This window comes from Hemitrygon akajei, chromosome 11, assembly GCF_048418815.1.
Source record: "Hemitrygon akajei chromosome 11, sHemAka1.3, whole genome shotgun sequence".
Lineage (NCBI taxonomy): Eukaryota > Metazoa > Chordata > Chondrichthyes > Myliobatiformes > Dasyatidae > Hemitrygon > Hemitrygon akajei.
This window is the reverse complement of record NC_133134.1, coordinates 41204515-41223015: the sequence shown is the minus strand read 5'-3', so window position 1 is coordinate 41223015 and position 18501 is coordinate 41204515. Positions and strand designations below refer to the sequence as shown.

The 18501-nt window shown below is 43.2% G+C and overlaps 1 protein-coding gene across 2 annotated transcripts in view; it reads right to left on the bottom strand.

The window, feature by feature from the left end:
- The window catches only part of LOC140735520 (putative sodium-coupled neutral amino acid transporter 10), a 260330-nt gene that overhangs the window by 54193 nt on the left and 187636 nt on the right, over positions 1 to 18501 (bottom strand). The window contains exon 1 of one of the 2 annotated variants that reach the window (XM_073060692.1): positions 2142 to 2311. The exons of the other annotated variant lie outside the window; for it this stretch is intronic. Within the exon in view, the coding sequence (XP_072916793.1) occupies positions 2142 to 2237 (96 nt within the window). The 5' untranslated portion in view covers positions 2238 to 2311. Of the gene's footprint in view, positions 1 to 2141; positions 2312 to 18501 lie in introns of those variants that run through there. 2 annotated transcript variants of the gene reach the window in all.

The window sequence follows — 18501 nt, the reverse complement described above, 5'->3', positions numbered from 1 at the left end:
AACCAGTTTCATTCCTGAATACTATTTGAAGCATAGCCTCTTCTCTGTGTCAGAAACCCTTTCTGGACAGACCTAATAAATTTTGCCCTATCTAAACTTCTTGCAATAAGGAAGTGCCAAACAATATTAGGAAAATTGAAGTCACCCACAGCAACAACCCTGCTACTTTTGCACCTTTCCAAAATCTGCCTCCCAATCTGTTCCTCAATGTCTGTAGAATACTCCCAGTTGAAAGCTTGCTCTTTCTAATTTAGACCACACTGACTCAGTAGACAATCTCCCTCCATGGCATCCTCCCTTTCTACACCAGTGATACTATCCCCGATTAGCAATGCCACACTCCACCTCTCTTACCTTGATTGCTGTCCCTTTTGAAGTATCTAAACTCCAGAGCATCCAGCAGCCCTTGTGAAAGCTAGGACTCTATAATGGCCACAACTTTGTAGTTCCATATATTGATGCATGCTCTAAATTCATCACCTGAGCATTACAATACTCACACTGTAATCCATCTAACTGATCACAATTTTACCCTATCAACTGCCTACTCTTGCCCACAAGGATAGTGGTTCCCATTGAGTTTAGATATAATTTGTCCTTTGTGTACGTGTCATACCTTCCCCGGAAGATATGACTGCACAAGATGATCCCACAGATCCACAAATCTGAAACCCTGTCCCTTGCACCAATTCCTCAGCCACACACTCATGTGTCAAATCATCTTATTCTTGGCATGTGACACAGGGTGAAATCCCAAAGGTTACTACCCTTGAGGTCCTGCTTTTCAGCTTCATACTTATCTCCTTATATTCTCTCCTTAGGATCTCATCTCTTTTCCTACCTATACCATTGTGACCAATATGAACAACGACTTCTGGCTGCTCACCCTCCCCCTTCAGAATGCTGTGACCCAGTCTGAGACATCCCTGACCCTGACAGCTGGGAGGCAACATACCCTCCAGCTGGCTCCCTAATATACACAGAATCTCTTGTCTGCTCCCCTAACCATTGAATCCCCTATCCCCACCGCACTCCCCTTCTCTCCCCTTCCTTTCTGAGCCAAAGAGTGCTAGATACCTGGTCACTGGCTCTCCCCGGTAGGTCATTCCAAACAATACAGTGAGGGGAATGGCCATAGGAGTACGTACTCTGCATGATTTGCTGATTCCCCTCAGAGTTACCCAGCTACCTGCCTCCTGCGGTTTAGAGGTGACTACAACCCTTTAGCTCTTATGTATCACTGTCTCATTCTCCCAAATGAGCTGGAGGTCATCCAGCTGTAGTTCCAATTCCCTAACATGATCTGTAACCTGCAGCTGGACGCGCTTCGCACAGACGTGGTTATCAAGGAGACCGGAGGTTTCCCAGAACTCCCATATCTAAAATGGAGAGCACACCACTAACCCCAGATCCATTCTCACTACTCGAGCTATGCACAAATAGACGAAGGAAGAAATAAACTGAGCAGAAACTTACCTTTGTCTCTTCTCTTGAGCCGAAGCCTCAATCTCTGCACTCTAAGAGTGACCCACTCACACTATGGCCGCTCCCACAATGGTCATAACACTTAAACCAATCTTTTTATAGATCTTTTCAAAATGCCCGATAAACTGTCTGCTAATTTAGTAATTTATAGTAAGTAACTAAAGTTAGAAAAATTAAAGTATTTGCTTATGGTCACTTCCTATATGATTAAATGAACTTTTGTTTTTTCCCCTCTCAACATATATAATCTATTATTTAGAGTGTATGCAAGTCAGAATAACAGCAGGACGTTATCTGTTCAATGCTTCACTGCAGAATGATGAAAGGAAACCAATGCAGAAGACAGAGCTCTGTGAAAACCCATGTGCAAGATGCAGAACTCCAGGTTTTCCACAAGCAATTATCATGCCCCCACGTAAATTTTCTCCTCTGCAAAGTAGGAAATAATGTAGACAAAACTGTTATTAAACAGGAAAGCCTGCAGTAAAGTAAATTAAAACTACAGTCAAAAACCAAAGAGGTATTGCCTCTAGCATGTCTTACTGGAGTTAATAGCATTGTCTCGGCTTGCTAGAGTCAAGGTTTAATCGGAATAGAAATGGAAATTACAGGAAACACCTGCTGGCCTGCTTCAATTTAATCAGAGTAGAATTTACCTGTTGATAGCAGAATGGAAGAGTCAGTACAGAGACTCCAAGAATACTGTTCATAACGGTGATTGTTGAACTTATCCCCTTCCAGTACATTGGCATGTGATCCTTTAAGCCGTGACAAGTTGAGAAGGAACTCGGTCGAAGGCTTCTTCCACTGCTTAATGGAAGCTTAATGCTGTACTCTGACATTATTTAGTGCTGCTCATGTTTTAGCATCATTTCCTGCTTGCTTACATGTTTGTGTTAAACTCCTCCTCAGATGAATAATAATTGGTGTAGGTGAGAGTGGTTAGTTGGGAATGAGAAATGACATTCAGCCCTTGCTATTTCAGAATCTGTCCATGTCTGATCGAATCCTATTAGGCAACTCCCAAATTTTTGCCTCCTCTTTAAGAATGACATGGGTACCCTCACAACTTTTGGTCATCCCAAGACACTTAACAGAGAATGGATTATTTCTGAGGGATGGTCATCTGCTGTATCATAGTAAATAGATGAGAAAGTGCGCCCTACCCCATTTCCAAAGACTTGATAAACAATGTTCCAATCTATCAATTACAAAAAATACTACTTAAGGAAAAAGATCTTTCCAACTGTGAAGACCAGCTAGTCCCCCCTCAGAAAGAGGTAATGTCACCTTTACTCCTTAACCCTTTCCCCTTTTTAGTTACCTTCTCTGCCCTCCCTCCTCTCTCATTTATCTGCTCGTAAGCCTCCTCCCTTTAAACCACAAACTGAGCTTATCCTACTTCAGAGGCACAGGTTGAATGTTACGGGTTGTCACCCTCGTCACAGTGCAAGTGGAATGCTGCAGAGTCAGTAACACAATGGGTGAGTCATTAAATCAGATGGAAGTAAAGAATAGCATTACTTTAATTATAAGCAGGGAGGTGCTGTATCACTTAAATAACTCCAAATTATCTATTCATTAGCTTAGTCATGTTGCCATAATTCAGATCAGAATCAGTTTCTGTACATTGGAGCAGTACAAAAATGGGATTGCAGTCCTGTCTGATCTCTCACTATGCCCCCAGAATCATGAGGACAGTCCTGTATGAGAGGTTAGATATACGCTGTAAGCAGTCCCACAGCTTTACGCAGCCGTTTGAAAGGGTTTGCTGAGCTAAACAGAAGCAGCTTTTTCTGCTTTGAATTGACTAACATGAGTGCTTTAATTTAAATTTATCTCTGATGAATGTGGTATATTAAAGTAATAATTTATATTGCTCAAGATGGCGCCGTGTACAGCAGCCATGTTGCAAGCTCTTGACCAATTTTACCGTGTCCTGTTAATTTCCGCAATTTCCTTCGCTTTTCTTGTTCAAGATCCTGATAGTCACATCAGATATGATAGACTGACTCTTCTGAACATCGGGAAGATGGCATTTAACCACAACGTGCCTCCGTTTCTACACTGGGAACCCCTGCTTACGCGATCCATGGGAGGCTCATTTATTACACCACTGCTACCTCGGAAGTGGCGCCAGAGGTGAGGCAGAAGGGCCGGCAACCCGGTGAGGCTGAGACGGTGTTCTAATTGGCCGCCATTCCCTAGCATACTCCTGGCTAACATTCAGTCCCTGGACAACAAGCTGTGCGAAATGAGAGCCAAAATCTCCTACCAGCGGAAAACAAAGAAATATAACGTTTTATGCCTCGTGGAGACATGGCTGATGGAGGAGATACCAGATCGTGCCATCGAACCCTTCAGGTTCTCCCTGTTCCAGGCAGACAGGCGTAAAACCCCCTCTGGGAAGAGTAAAGGAGGTGGGGTATGCGTCAAGGTCAATAATGCTTGGTGTGACCCCTGGAATGTGCATGCCCTCAAATCCTTTTGTTCCCCGAATCCGGAGTACCTTGTGCTGCTGTGTAGATCTTTCTAGCTGCCTAGGGAGTTCATGGCTGTTATCATCACAGTACATTCCACCGCAGTCTGATGCTGACCTGCCTCCCAAGGAACCGTACGAGACCATCAGCTCCCTGGAGACTGCACACCCGGGGGCTGCCTTCATTCTCACTGGTGACCTTAATAGAGCATCACTGTCTGAAGTTTTGTCAACACATCCAGCTGAGCTCAAGGGGAGATAGCATACAGATAGACCTCAGTATGTGCGGTTGGGAGACTGTAGGTCTGACACGGTGGTCAGCAGTATAGGAGCGCCACAGGGAACCGTACTCTCTCCGGTCCTGTTCACCCTGTACACATCTGACTTCCAATATAACTCGGAGTCCTGCCATGTGCAGAAGTTCGCTGATGACACGGCCATAGTGGGGTGTGTCAGGAATGGACAGGAGGAGGAGTATAGGAAACTGATACAGGACTTTGTGATATGGTGCAACTCAAACTACCTGCGTCTCAATGTCACCAAGACCAAGGAGATGGTGGTGGACTTTAGGAGATCTAGGCCTCATATGGAGCCAGTGATCATTAATGGAGAATGTGTGGAGCAGGTTAAGACCTACAAGTATCTGGGAGTACAGTTAGACGAGAAGCTAGACTGGACTGCCAACACAGATGCCTTGTGCAGGAAGGCACAGAGTCGACTGTACTTCCTTAGAAGGTTGGCGTCATTCAATGTCTGCAGTGAGATGCTGAAGATGTTCTATAGGTCAGTTGTTGAGAGCGCCCTCTTCTTTGTGGTGGCGTGTTGGGGAGGAAGCATTAAGAAGAAGGACGCCTCACGTCTTAATAAGCTGGTAAGGAAGGCGGGCTCTGTCGTGGGCAAAGTACTGGAGAGTTTAACATCGGTAGCTGAGCGAAGGGCGCTGAGTAGGCTACGGTCAATTATGGAAAACCCTGAACATCCTCTACATAGCACCATCCAGAGACAGAGAAGCAGTTTCAGCGACAGGTTACTGTCGATGCAATGCTCCTCAGACAGGATGAAGAGGTCAATACTCCCCAATGCCATTAGGCTTTACAATTCAACTGCCAGGACTTAAGAACTTTTTTAAAGCTATTATTAATGCTTTTTGAGTTAGTGATTTAGATGCATATCATATTATTACTGAGTTAAGTATTGTATGTAATGAGTTTTTGCTACAACAAGTGTATGGGACATTGGAAAAAAATGCTGAATTTCCCCATGGGGATGAATAAAGTATCTATCTATCTATCTACTCGACCACTGCTACTCTCCCTTCTGCAATGCTTACAAAGCGCTCGTTTGGAAAGTCGGATCACTCCTCCATCTTGCTTCTGCTGAGGTACAGGCAGAAGCTGAAACAAGAGGCGGCCATAGTTAAAACTGTCCACTGTTGGCCTGACCAATCGGTCTCCATGCTACAGGACTGCTTTGATGACGTCGACTGGAATGTCTTCCATAATGAGGATGTCTCCGAGTTCACAGAAGGGGTCACGAGCTTCATTCGGAAGTGCATCAAGGATGTTGTCCCCCAAAAGTCGGTCAGGGTCAATCTGAACCAGAAACCCTGGATCAACAGTTCCACGCAAGCAGCACTTACCGTGCGACACAGAGCTTACACTACCGGTAATCAGCAGAAGCTCACAAAGTGCAGCTATGATCTGTGCAACGTCATCAAGGCAGCGAAACAACAGACAGGGACAATGTCCAGACACAGTTCTCCAGCAACAACACACGCAGCTTACGGCAAAGTCAGCACACCGTCACAGACTTCAAAGCTAAACGCAGGGGTGCTGCCAACATTGCTGCCTCTCTCCCAGATGAGCTTAATTTTTTTTTATGCTCGGCTCGATGTCGCCAACGTTGAGCCCCCGAGGACAACCGCCAAAGCAACCAGCAGCTTGGTCACCTCTGAGGCTGAAGTACGCAGGTGTTTCCAACGAGTGGACAGTCGCAAGGCTGCGGGACCGGACAGCATCCCAGGGTGAGTACTCAGGATGTGCACAGCACAACTGGCAGGTGTGTTTACTGATATTTTTAATCTCTCCCTCTCCCAATGTAGAGTGCCCTCCTACTTCAAATTATCCACCATTGTCCCAGTACCTAAAAAGACCCAAGCAACATGTTTGATCGACTGGCGTCCTGTCGCACTCACCTTAATAATAAGCAAATGCTTTGAGAGGCTGGTCAAGGACTACATCTGCAGCTTGCTGCCATCCACACTGGACCCCCTACAATTTGCCTACCGACACAACCAATTGACAGATGATGCAATAGTCACTGCTCTACACACCTTCCTTACACATCTGGAGAAGAAGGATGCTTACATAAGAATGCTGTTCTTGGACTACAGTTCAGCATTCAACACCATAGTTCTATCCAGGCTCAGCAAGAAGCTCAGAGACCTCGGTCTCAAATTTCCTGTCAGATCGCTGGCAGGTGGGAAGAGTGGGCTCCCTCACCTCTGCCCCTCTGACCCTCAACACAGGAGCCCCTAAGGGCTGTGTACTAACCCCTTCCTGTACAAGGGTGCAGTCACAGTATACCCTTGACTGTGTCACCACCCACAGCTCCAATCTGCTACAGTAATTAAATTTGCAGATGACACTACACTGATTGGTCTAATCTCAAATAATAATGAGGCAGCCTACAGGGAAGTCATCACCCTGACACAGTGATGTCAAGAAAACAACCGCTCCCTCAATGTCACTGATGCACCATCAATAACTCTCGGAGACGGGAGCCGAACAATAGGCTTTTATTAGCTGCAAGAGACCACGATTAGCAGCAAGAGCCCACCACACAACATCCTGGAGACTGAGGGAGGAGCAGTGCCTCCAATCGCCTTTATACAGGGGTCTGTGGGAGGAGCCACAGGAGCAGTCAGCAGAGGGGCGTGTCCAGACAGGTATATGTAGTTCACCACAGTCACAAAAACAAAAGGAGCTGGTTGTGGATTACAGGAGGAATGGAGACAGGCTAACCCCTATTGCCGTCAATGGATCTGTGGTTGAGAGGGTGAACAGCTTTAAGTTCCTTGGCATACACATCACCAAGGAACTCACATGGTCTGTACGTACCAGCTGTGTGGTTAAAAAAGCACAACAGTGCCTCTTTCACCTCAGATGGTTGAAGAAGTTTGGTATGGGTCCCTAAATCATAAGAACTTTATCCAGAGGCACAATTGAGAGCAGCCTGACTGGCTGCATCACTGCCTGGTATGGGAACTGTACTTCCCTCAATCGCAGGACTCTGCAGAGACTGGTGCGGACAGCCCAACGCACCTGGAAATGTGAGCTTCCCACTATTCAGGACATTTACAGAGACAGGTGAGTAAAAAGAGCCCAAGGGATCATTCGGGATCAGTGGAGTTTCCCCAACCACAAACTGTTCCAGCTGCTACCATCCGGGAAATGGTACCGCAGCATAAAAGCCAGGACCAACAGGCTCCGGGACAGCTTCTTCCACCAGGCCATCAGATTGATTAATTCACGCTGACACAACTGTATTTCTATGTTGTATTAGTTGTCCTGTTGTGTATGCTATTTATTACAAAGTACTATAAATTGCACATTTAGACGGAGACGTAATGTAAATATTTTTACTCCTCATGTATGTGAACGATGCAATAAAGTCAATTCTATTCAGTTCAAATCCCTTTAAAATTATTCCCATCTATTTAAACTATAAATTTTTGGAACAACCAAGACAGAGCAGATGGAAATGACTGCATCAAGCTGTTACAAAGCCATCAGGAGGGCTCGTGGTGGTGGAGCGGGGTCCTGGGATGTGCTCTCTTAGACCTAGCTGCCATTCGAGGACTGCTGTGCTTCATGGGACCACTGTGACATGAGGCTTTGAGGTTCATTGGTGCTGCAGAGCTGCCACACCAGTGCTGCCATGGGAACAGCTTTCAATGTGGGCAAACTTGAAGTCTGGACTGGGTCAAGTACAGTGCTATGCAAAAGTCAGGCACATGTGAAAATACTCTTTAACATGAAGATGCTCCCAAAATAATTTTAAAAGAATTTTCTAAGTATCAGAAAATTACTATAAAGAGCAGTAAACAGTAAAAAAAACTAAATCAAATTAATATTTAGTGTGACCACTGTTTGCCTTTAAAACTGCATCAATTCTCTCAGCTACACTGCTGTGCAGTTTTATAAGAAAATCGGCTGGTAGGTTGTTCCAAGCATCTTGGAGAACTTGCCAAGTTCCTCTCACTTGCTTCAGTCTCTCCAAGTAATCCCAGACAGCCTTGATGTTGAGATCAGGGCGCTGTGCAGGCTATGCCATCTGTTGCAGAACTGTTTGTTCTTCTTTGCCCTGAAGATAGTTCTTCATGACCATGTCCGTGTGTTTGGGGTAAGTATCCTGCTGCAGAATTAAGCTGGGACCAGTCAAACGCCTCTCTGATGGAATCTGCTTGTACTTCTCACCATTGAGGATTTCATTAATCCTCTCTGGATCACCAACTCCATTTGCAGAAATGCAACCTCAAACCTGCAATAAAACCTCCACTTTACTTCACTGTTGCTGCGGACACTCGTCCATGTAGTACTCCCCAGCTCTTCTGTGAACAAACTGCCTCCTGTTAGAGCCAAAAGAATTCACCTTTGACTCGTCAGTCCAGAGCACTTGCTGCCATTGTTCAGCACCCAGTCCTTGTGTTTTTATGTGTAGCTGAGTCTCTTGGCTTTGTTTCCTCTTTGGAGGAATGGATTTTTGACAGCAGCTCTTTCATGAAGACCACTTCTGAGAAGATTTCTCTGGACTATAGAGGGGTGTACTTGGGTTCCAGTGGTTTCTGTGAGTTCAGAGCTGATAGCAATACTGGACTACTTTGGATTCAGTACAATGTATCTCTCATCTGCTGCACTCAGTCTCTATGACCGACCACTGCGTTTCTGGTCCTCAGTCTTGCCCGTTTCTTTATGCTTCTTCGGAAGAGCTTGGACAGCACATCCTGAAACTCCTGTCTGCCACGTAATTTCATCTTGGGAGAGACCTTGCTGATGCAGGATCAGCACCTTGCGTCTTGTTGCTATGCTCACCCTTGTCATGGTGTAAGGATTGATGATTTAAAGGTTAAAATGTCAACATCTGCCACACCCTCACCTTTTAGTTTGGTTGTCCTTCATCCAGTTTGATTCATTCTACACCCATTTCCATTTCAGTTCATCACTTTAGTTCATTCGACTCATCGTATCATTGATTATTAGCATTTGTTTATTATCCTTGTTTTTTTATGCATTGGCCTATATACTGTATCTACAAAGTCATCAGGTTTTTATTTGAAAAGTGGTCTATTACTTAAAGATGTTACTTTCTTTAATAGACAATAGACAATAGGTGCAGGAGTAGGCCATTTGGCCCTTCGAGCCAGCACCGCCATTCACTGTAATCATGGCTGATCATCCAGAATCAGTACCCCGTTCCTGCCTTCTCCCCGTATCCCGTATCTCTAAGAGCCCTATCTAACTCTTTCTTGAAAGTATCCAGAGAACTGGCCGCCACTGCCTTCTGGGGCAGAGCATTCCATAGATCCAAAACTCTCTGGGTGAAAAAGTTTTTCCTCAGCTCTGTTCTAAATGACTTACCCCTTATTCTTAAACTGTGGCCTCTGGTTCTGGACACCCCCAACATCGGAAACATGTTTCCTGCCTCTAGCGTGTCCAATCCCTTAATAATCTTATATGTTTCAATCAGATCCCCTCTCATCCTTCTAAATTCCAGTGTATACAAGCCCAGTCGCTCCAATCTTTCAACATATGACAGTCCCGCCATCCTGGGAATCAACCTTGTGAACCTACGCTGCACTCCCTCAATAGCAAGAATGTCCTTCCTCAAATTTGGAGACCAAAACTGAACACAATACTTCAGGTGTGGTCTCACCAGGGCCCTGTACAACTGCAGAAGGACCTCTTTGCTCCTATACTCAACCCCCCCCCCCCCTTGTTATGAAGGCCAACATGCCATTAGGTTTCTTCACTACCTGCTGTACCTGCATGCTTACTTTCAGTGACTGATGAACAAGGACACCTAGATCTAATGAAATACAGACATTTATTTTTTTGGAAAATGAAAGTATGTCTACCTACACACTAATGCAGTAGACAAAAAATGAACATTTATATAAAATGTAGGGTATCTGAGACTTTTGTACAGTACAGGCTGATTGCTGGAGGTTCTTGGTTGTAATCTGGTTGTTAAACTTCCAACAGTGACTACTATTTACAACTACGCCATTGGTTGGAAAGAAATATTCTGAAGTAATGACAGGAAATATCCCACAATTGTGCCCAATAAATGTGAGTGTTTTCCCCCTGTCAATTTAACATTCACATATTTTATATGTTTCTGGATTGCAGCCAGTATTTGAAAGCTTATTTTATTCATACTGATATTCTGTGCAATTTCTTTTAATCTCCCAATCCACAGGGCATTGTGAGTAATTTTAGTCAATAACTGCTCCCTAATTTAAGATTAGTTGACTCAGTTAACTAGCAGCTAAATTTCAGAGTTTATAATTGTCTGTTTTTCCAACTATCCATTAGGATTATCTGCTGAAGGCAAACTTTATCAGAGTCATTACCCTTTTGTGGATGAGAGTACAGGCAATTAGAAATGCAGATATGAAATTAGCTATAGGCTGGATAATAGGAGAAGGCCATGGTAATCCTTCATCTGTTTATTCTTCCATTCTTACAAAGGAGCACTTAAGCATGTCCCAATGAATTCTTCTTCCAATAACATGTTGTAATAAGATAAGGTATGTCTTTAGGACTTGTTGAAATCAAAACTAAATCCTAATAAGCAATCTAGCTTGATTCAGGGTAATGAAGTGATCTTAATCAATAATAATACCGTGAGTAATTCTTTCTTGGTGTTGAACGTAAAGCATGTTAATGATAGATAAAGAAAACCAGTGGGAACATTCACGTAGACCCAAACAATGAGTAGAAAGTGTAGCTACAAAAGTCAAGTAAAAAGGCGATATTATTAGCCCTCACAAATTGGAAAGCAACAGCTAAAATCTTCCAGACTTCTGTTTTGTCCCCTGTGAGTTCAAAGGTGGAAGACTGAACACAGCTTTGGGCAGCAGGTTACAAGCATACAACAATCAACTGAACTGCACGATGTGTTTGGTATCTGAATACCACACAGCCCCACAATATGTAAGGTGCAGAGGAGCCACCTATTGAGAACTTCAGAGATAAAAATAAACCTGATCTGCTAACCTACTGGGACTTTAGCAACGTCCATTTCCAGTTGCAGGAATAGCACAATCCATTCAGGAGATGCAGCATATTCAGTCATGACCTTCTTGATTTCAGATTCTCGGAAAAGAAACCAGAATGGAATAATCATTCAGAGAAAAATATTTCACCAACAGTTAACAAAGCTGATTTCAATCAGTAGAAATGAATAATTAAATGTAAACAACACAGATTTAATCCTACCTCGTAGGATTAAATGGGAGATTTAATGCTACCTCGTAGGATTAAATGGGAGATTTAATGGGAGATGACAGAATTATATGTAAAATTCAAAGTATTTTAAGAATCACAATCAAATGCCTGAAATACTATTTTGAAGATGCTGAACCTATCATCTCTGAAGGAGCTGCCACAGCACATGATTTTCACTTCAGTTTTTTAATTTTACCTTCTAAGAATATCTTTCTGGTCTGCCCCTACCTTACACATGTAATAAGTATCAAGATATTAGGAGATGTGCTATTGCATAACCTGAAGCACAAAAAGATCACCTGACGTTCCTGAGCAGTTTCTTAATTAGAATTGTGTCCAATGTATTTAATTTTCTATAAAGTGCTTCAAAGGTGTATCACATCATAAAAGGTGCCATAAATGCATTTAGTTTCAGTCAGAAGTTGGGGAAATGAGCATCAGTAGGGTATTTGCTTCCACAAACCACTCAAACTGTTCATTTCAATTCTGTCACAGTGTGAAACTTTTTTTTTGCATTTATCAACTTTTGATTGTTCCGGTAGCCACCTTAATGATGTTGCCAATGTTATTAAACTTGCTGGTGGAAACAATCTCTTCTTTGTTGCTTCATCAAAGCCCTCCATGAATTTCAATGTCGTGGCCCACTTTACGCTTAACCTCCTCAGTTCTAGGAAGGTCAATTTCTCCAAACAACCAAAGTCTTTCAAGAATGCTACCATTCTAGTATATCTCCTTTTCATTCATCTCTATGGCCTCGACAACCAGTTGAAGTGTGGCATCTAGAACTAGCCACATAACTAGAATCATTGAATTAAATTGACTTTATTACTTACATCCTTCATACACGAGGAGTAAAAATCTTTACGTTACGTCTCCATCTAGATGTGCAATGTGCAATTATAGTAATTTATAATAAATATTATGTACAATGGGATAGTCAATATAACAGAAATACAGTTGCATCAGCATGAACTAAGCAGCCTGATGGCCTGATGGAAGAAGCTGTCCCGGAGTCTGTTGGTTCTGGCTTTTATGCTGTGGTACCGTTTCCCAGATGGTAGCAGCTGGAACAGTTTGTGGTTGGGGTGACTCAGGTCTCCAATGATCCCTTGGGCCCTTTTTACACACCTGTCTTTGTAAATATCCTGAATAGTGGGAAGTTCACACCTACAGATGCGCTGGACTGTCCGCACCACTCTCTGCAGAGTCCTGCGATTGATGGAAATACAGTTCCCAAACCAGGCAGTGATGCAGCCAGTCAGGCTGCTCTCAATCGTGCTCCTATAGAAAGTTCTTAGAATTTGGAGGGGGCCATACAAATTTCTTCAACCGTCTGAGGTGAAAGAGTCATGGGTGCTTTAAGAAAGATTTGAATCTTCAGATATACAATGATTTTTTTTTAGCCAAGGAGACACTTTAAATGCAAATTCCCAGTAATTCAAGAAACATGCCAGTCAAATGCACATAAGAAGCTCCCAGAAGCAGCAAATATGTCATTTATTGCAGAAATGTATGTGGACTCTCAGGCCATTCAGCCCAAACATTCTATGTTATATTTAAGTTCCATTCAGGCCTCCTTCCTGACAATGACCAATGCTATATAGTTCAAAGTAAATGTTATTATCAAAGTACATATATGATACCATTTACAACCATTTCCAACGAGGACTGGCTCATGGACCTCTGATTTCCTTTTCCTGAAGCCTAAAATCAGCTCCTTGGTCTTGCTGACATTGAGTAGAAAGTTGTTGTTCTGGCACCACTCAGCCAGGTTTTCAATCTCCCCCATATGCAGATTCATCACCACCTTAGATTAGGCCTACAACAGTGGTGTCATCAGCAAGCTTGCAGGTGGCATTGGAAATGTGTTTAGCCTCAGAATCATAAGTGTGAAGCGAGTAGAGCAGGGGGCTAAGCACACAGCCTTGTGGTGCACCTGTGCTGATGGAGATGTTGTTGTTAATCCAAACTGACTGGGAGGAAAACCGGGTATTGTGGTCAAGACCTTGGAGCTTATTGATTAGTCTTGAGGGGATCATGGCAGTGGATGCTCAGCTGTAGCCGATAAGGAGCATCCTGATGTATGCATCTTTGTTCCAGCGTTGAGTGAAGAGCTAAGGAGATGGCATCTGCTGTAGACCTGTTGCTCCACTAGGCAAATTGGAGCGGATCTAAGTCACTTCTCAGGCAAGAGCTGATAGGTTTCATCACCAGCCTCCCAAAACACTTAATCATCGTGGATGTAAATGCTATTGGGTGATTGTCATTGAGGCAGGTTACCATGCTCTTCTTGAATACCAGTTATAATTGAAGCCTGCTAGAAGCAGTTCGGTTTCACGCACTGCCAGAGTGAGAGATTAAAGATCTTAGTGAACACTCCAGCCATTGAAGTTGATTGAGGACTAACACTGGCTGAAAGTAGGTAATGGCCCCTGCTATTCATTAAAAGGATGCAATGAACTCACCTACATCCATCAATAAGTCTGCTTAAGATTTCAGTTGAATGAATTTCTAACTTCCAGTAATTTCTACTCCCTCCTCCTGCTCAATTTTTTTAATTCCCCATTCTGGTTCCCCTCTCAGTCCTCCTCTTCTCATCACCTGAGCATCACCTCCCTCTGGTGCCCCTTCCTCCTTCCCTTCCTTCCATGGTCCACTGTCCTCTTCTATCAGATTCTTCCTTCTTCAGCTTTTCACCTCTTCCACCTATCATTTTCCTGCTTCCTTCTTCACACACCCTCCCCCACCCACCCCAAGCTGGTTTCATCTATCACCTACCAGCTTGTACTTCCCTCACCCCCACACACTTTCTTATTCTGGATTCTTCCCCCTTCTCTTCCAGTCATAATGAAGGATCTCAGCCTGAAATATCAACTGTTTATTCCCACCATAGATTCTCCCTGAGTTACTAAGTTCCTCCAGCAATTGGTGTGTGTTACTTAAGCACAACTTGCTTGCTTTATACCTACATGTACGACACGCTGGAGGAACTCAGCAGGTTGGACAGCATCCATGGAAACGAGCAGTCAACGTTCCAGGCCGAGACCCTTCGGCAGGACTCTAATGAAGGGTCTCAGCCCGAAACGTTGACTGCTCGTTTCCATGGATATTGTCTGACCTGCTGAGTTCCTCCAGCGTGTTGCACGTGTTGCTTTGACCCCAGCATCTGCAGTGTACTTTGTGTTTGCTTTTTACCTATAAAGCCAAGGCTCCTGTGAGTCATACTGAAGACTCTTGAATTCACCCAAACATCTCCAAAGATCAATTCTTGTCTATTTTATATGATGTTACCATTTATGTCATTTTGCCTTTCTTTCTTCAAGGTGCCCCAATGCATTGTTAAATATCTTGCAGGTCTTCCTGGGGTTATGAATGCCAAACTGATGTGAAGGTCTGCTTGGAAGACCAGTGGGATGGGCTTGCCTGACACCCTGGGGTGCAGGTGCCTTCCGCCGTCCGGGGACTGGGCTCAGGGCTGCATCTCTGATTTGCAAGACGTCAGGAACAGAACCCAGCCATAGCCTGGGGAGGAGCGATAGTTGGTTTTAATGATGTCAGCAGCTGCACGAGTCAGCAAGCAATGATATCATCCAGCATGCATGCGCTAGGAAAGACTTTCTAGCTTTATTTGGCTATCATTTTTGCTTTATTTGGGTATCTGCTTTGCTTGTCTTGAGAATCCCTTCAAGTTATTTCCTGCTACTTACTGAGGGAATGACTGGCCTGGGAAATCTTTATCGATAGACATTCCTCTTTTTCATGCGCAGCAGACAGATGGAGTTACAATCAGCACCACTATATGTGACATTATTTACATCCATAATCTTGTAAGTGCAAGTCGGGTTCAGATTCCTAGTTCAAATCTCTGGTGTGGGGCCTGAGAGTGCACCCTTGCAATTCAGTGAAGTTCCAATACTGAACAGGTAAGGGTCTGAGGGAAACTTGCCTGTAAGCTTGTGAAGTCTGTATCTCATAGCTGAAGCTCAAACATTTTCACCCTTCCCTTCAGTGGAATACTCAGTGAATTTATGATGAACAGCTTTGATAGAACTTCAGTTGGGTTGTTTGAACAAGCACCTCTGGGAAACGGGACATCAATAGACACTAAGGCATTCCTGGGAGGAGGATGCAGAGGAATATTTTGCCCGCATGGAGTCAATTTTCAACTAGCAAAATTATGTCCAAATAATTAACATGTTCTATGTGTGTGGTCAATATTATGGAGGCATTGGTCTGCTAAAGAAAAAGAATCTAAGATATGTGACATACTTGTGGTATCAAACGTTTACTTTAAATGAAGTCCACGTGTTGAGAATGCTTGTTAGTTTACGGACAGGAAATATTTAAGCCCACTGTAGCCAAGAAATGGAAAAGGCTCTGCAGGGACAGATGTGAGTGCTTTAAAGTCCTCAAGACAGAGGCTCGTAGTTGATTGCTTATGCTAAGTGGAAGATCTGAGTTCTATTGCGCTTCCAAAATTCAGACTTCAGAAGCTGATAGCAGTGAGTGGGTTCTACAAGGTTGCACACTGATTACAAGCAAGCAAGACTGAGCTTCTGTCCCATAGGTTATCGCTGTGTAAATTGATATCATTCAGTCTATGGTGCTGCTGCCTCTTTGTAAACTAAAACTAATTAGTCCACACCACCGCTCTAACATTGTGGTCCTGCATACATTACCTTCTCAAGTGTCATAGTTTGTAGAATATACGGGGGAATCAATTTTATCACTTATCGAAACATTGAATTTCTGACTGTTATAATGCGCTATGCAAACAACTTTACAATTTGGAAATTGGATGACTGGAATTTGTGAAATCGATGTTCATGCCACCATGATGGAGGAGCAACACCTTATATTCCATCTGAATAGCCTCCAACCTGATAGCATGAACACTGATTTCTTGAGCTTCCAGTAATTACTTCCCCCTCTATTCCCCCTCTCTCTTTTTCCATTCCCTGTTCTGGCTACCCTCTCATCCCCTTATCTTCTCTTCACCTGCCCATCACCCCTCTCTGGTTCCCCTTTCCTTCCTTTTCTTCCATGGTCCATTGTCCTCTCCTGTTAGGTTTTTTCTTCTTCTTCAGCTCTTTGACTCCTCCACCTATTCACTCTCAGCTTCTTAATTCATCCTCTGTCCCCACCGTCCCCCATACCCACCTTTGCGTTCATCTGGTCTCTTATCACCTGCCAGTTTATACTCTTTCCACACCCTCCACCTTCTTATTCTGACATCTGCCCCCTTCCTTTCCAGTCCTGATGAAGGGTTTCAGCCTGAAACGTCAACTATTTATTCCCTTCCACAGAAGCTGCCTGACTTGCTGACATAATCCAGCGTTTCTGAGCATGCTGCTCAAGGTGTCCAGCACCTGCAGGATCTTGCTGATTGTCTTAAATCAGTGCCTTTCAACTACTCAGTCTTCTACTTGTGGAAACAGTTTCAAATCTTTTGTTAAAACCCTTCCCAACATCAGACATCTCTTTTAAGTCACCAATAAACAAAATCAGCTTCTCCAACACATCCTAAGAAAACTGAAGTCCCTCGACCCTGATGCTGAGCAGTAAACTCCCTCTGCAATTTTGCCAATCCGTTCTAAATTATTAAGCACAAAATTGGACACAACACTGCAGCTGGGGCCCAAACACTCTTTCATAAATACTTCATAAAACACCAGTGTTTTACTTGCCCATTATTTGTTCATCTGCTGCCCTTTTTATTGGAATCCACCTGCTAGATTCAGAGTTTAGGTTTCAAAACTATAATGCATGCAGACATTAACAGCACTTGTTTTTTTTAAACCATTGTACAGGTTATCCCTGGGTAATAAATGGCTTCCTTTTTTACCGACATCCATTTGTCAATTTTTTGTCCAAAATTCAGAAAATATACACGTCACTCAATAAAGACCATTCTTCCATAGTATTTAAATGAATGGGATCAAAGGGGCATAAGGCTGATAAGAAAGACCATTTACTAAAAGCAGGGAGAGAGACGAAACTAGTTCTACAATTCATAGAAATGAACGTTTGTAAATACTGTATGTGTGGCTTTTGAATTTACCAATGTTATGGAAGTTTATTCATATGTAGGAATGCCCGAAGTCAGGAATTCTTAATCCCAGGGTGGTATGAAGTAGAATTTTCTAAGCTGCTTCTCAGAGTTGTTATTATGAGTTATGAACCCAGTTGGAAGGACCATTGGAACCTAGGTAACTGGAGCTTATATGGTCTCCTCCAGTCGTCTGTGTTTTGTTTCTTGTTGCTGTTTTCTGGGGGGAGTGCGATATTAGTTTTTGTGAGAGGGGGGAGTTGAGGATTTGGGGTCTGATGTTTTTGTTGGTGTTTTGCTGTGTGGGCGATCTGTTAGGTTTTTTTTGTGTGCAAGAGAGGAGTTTGGGGGTTTGATGTTATTGTTGCTGTTTTTTGTGTGGAAGAGGCTTGGGGAGTTAGGGATTTGATGTTCTAGCGGCTGTTTTCCAGGTGGGAGATCTGTTAGTTTTTTTATGCGAGGGAGGGGGTGGCGAGTGTTGTTTCTTCTTCTTTCTCGTGGGGGTTGGTCAATGTCTTTTCTTTCAATGACTTCCATGCTGTTTCTGTATTTCATGACTATCTGGAGAAGATGAATCTCAGAGTTGTATTCTGTGCACATAATTTGACAACAAAGTGAACCTTTGAACCTCTTTGAACCATTGAAGGCACAGCCATTAGTAATGGAGGCAATACTCAAGAAGGCTGCACTGGAGAAGCACAAAGATGTCCAAAGTTCAAAGTAAATTTATTATCAAAGTGCATATATGTCACCAAATATGACTCTGAGATTCATTTTCTTGCAGGCATTCACAGTAAATACAAAAATATAATAGAGTCAATGAAAGATGGGCAATCAAAGTGCAGAAGACAACTAACTGCAAATATAAAATGAAAGGTAAGAGTAATAATAATAATAATAATAATAAAGAAATAAATAAGGAGGCAAGCAATAAGTATTGAGAACATGAGAAGAAACGGCCCTTGAAAGTGAGTCCA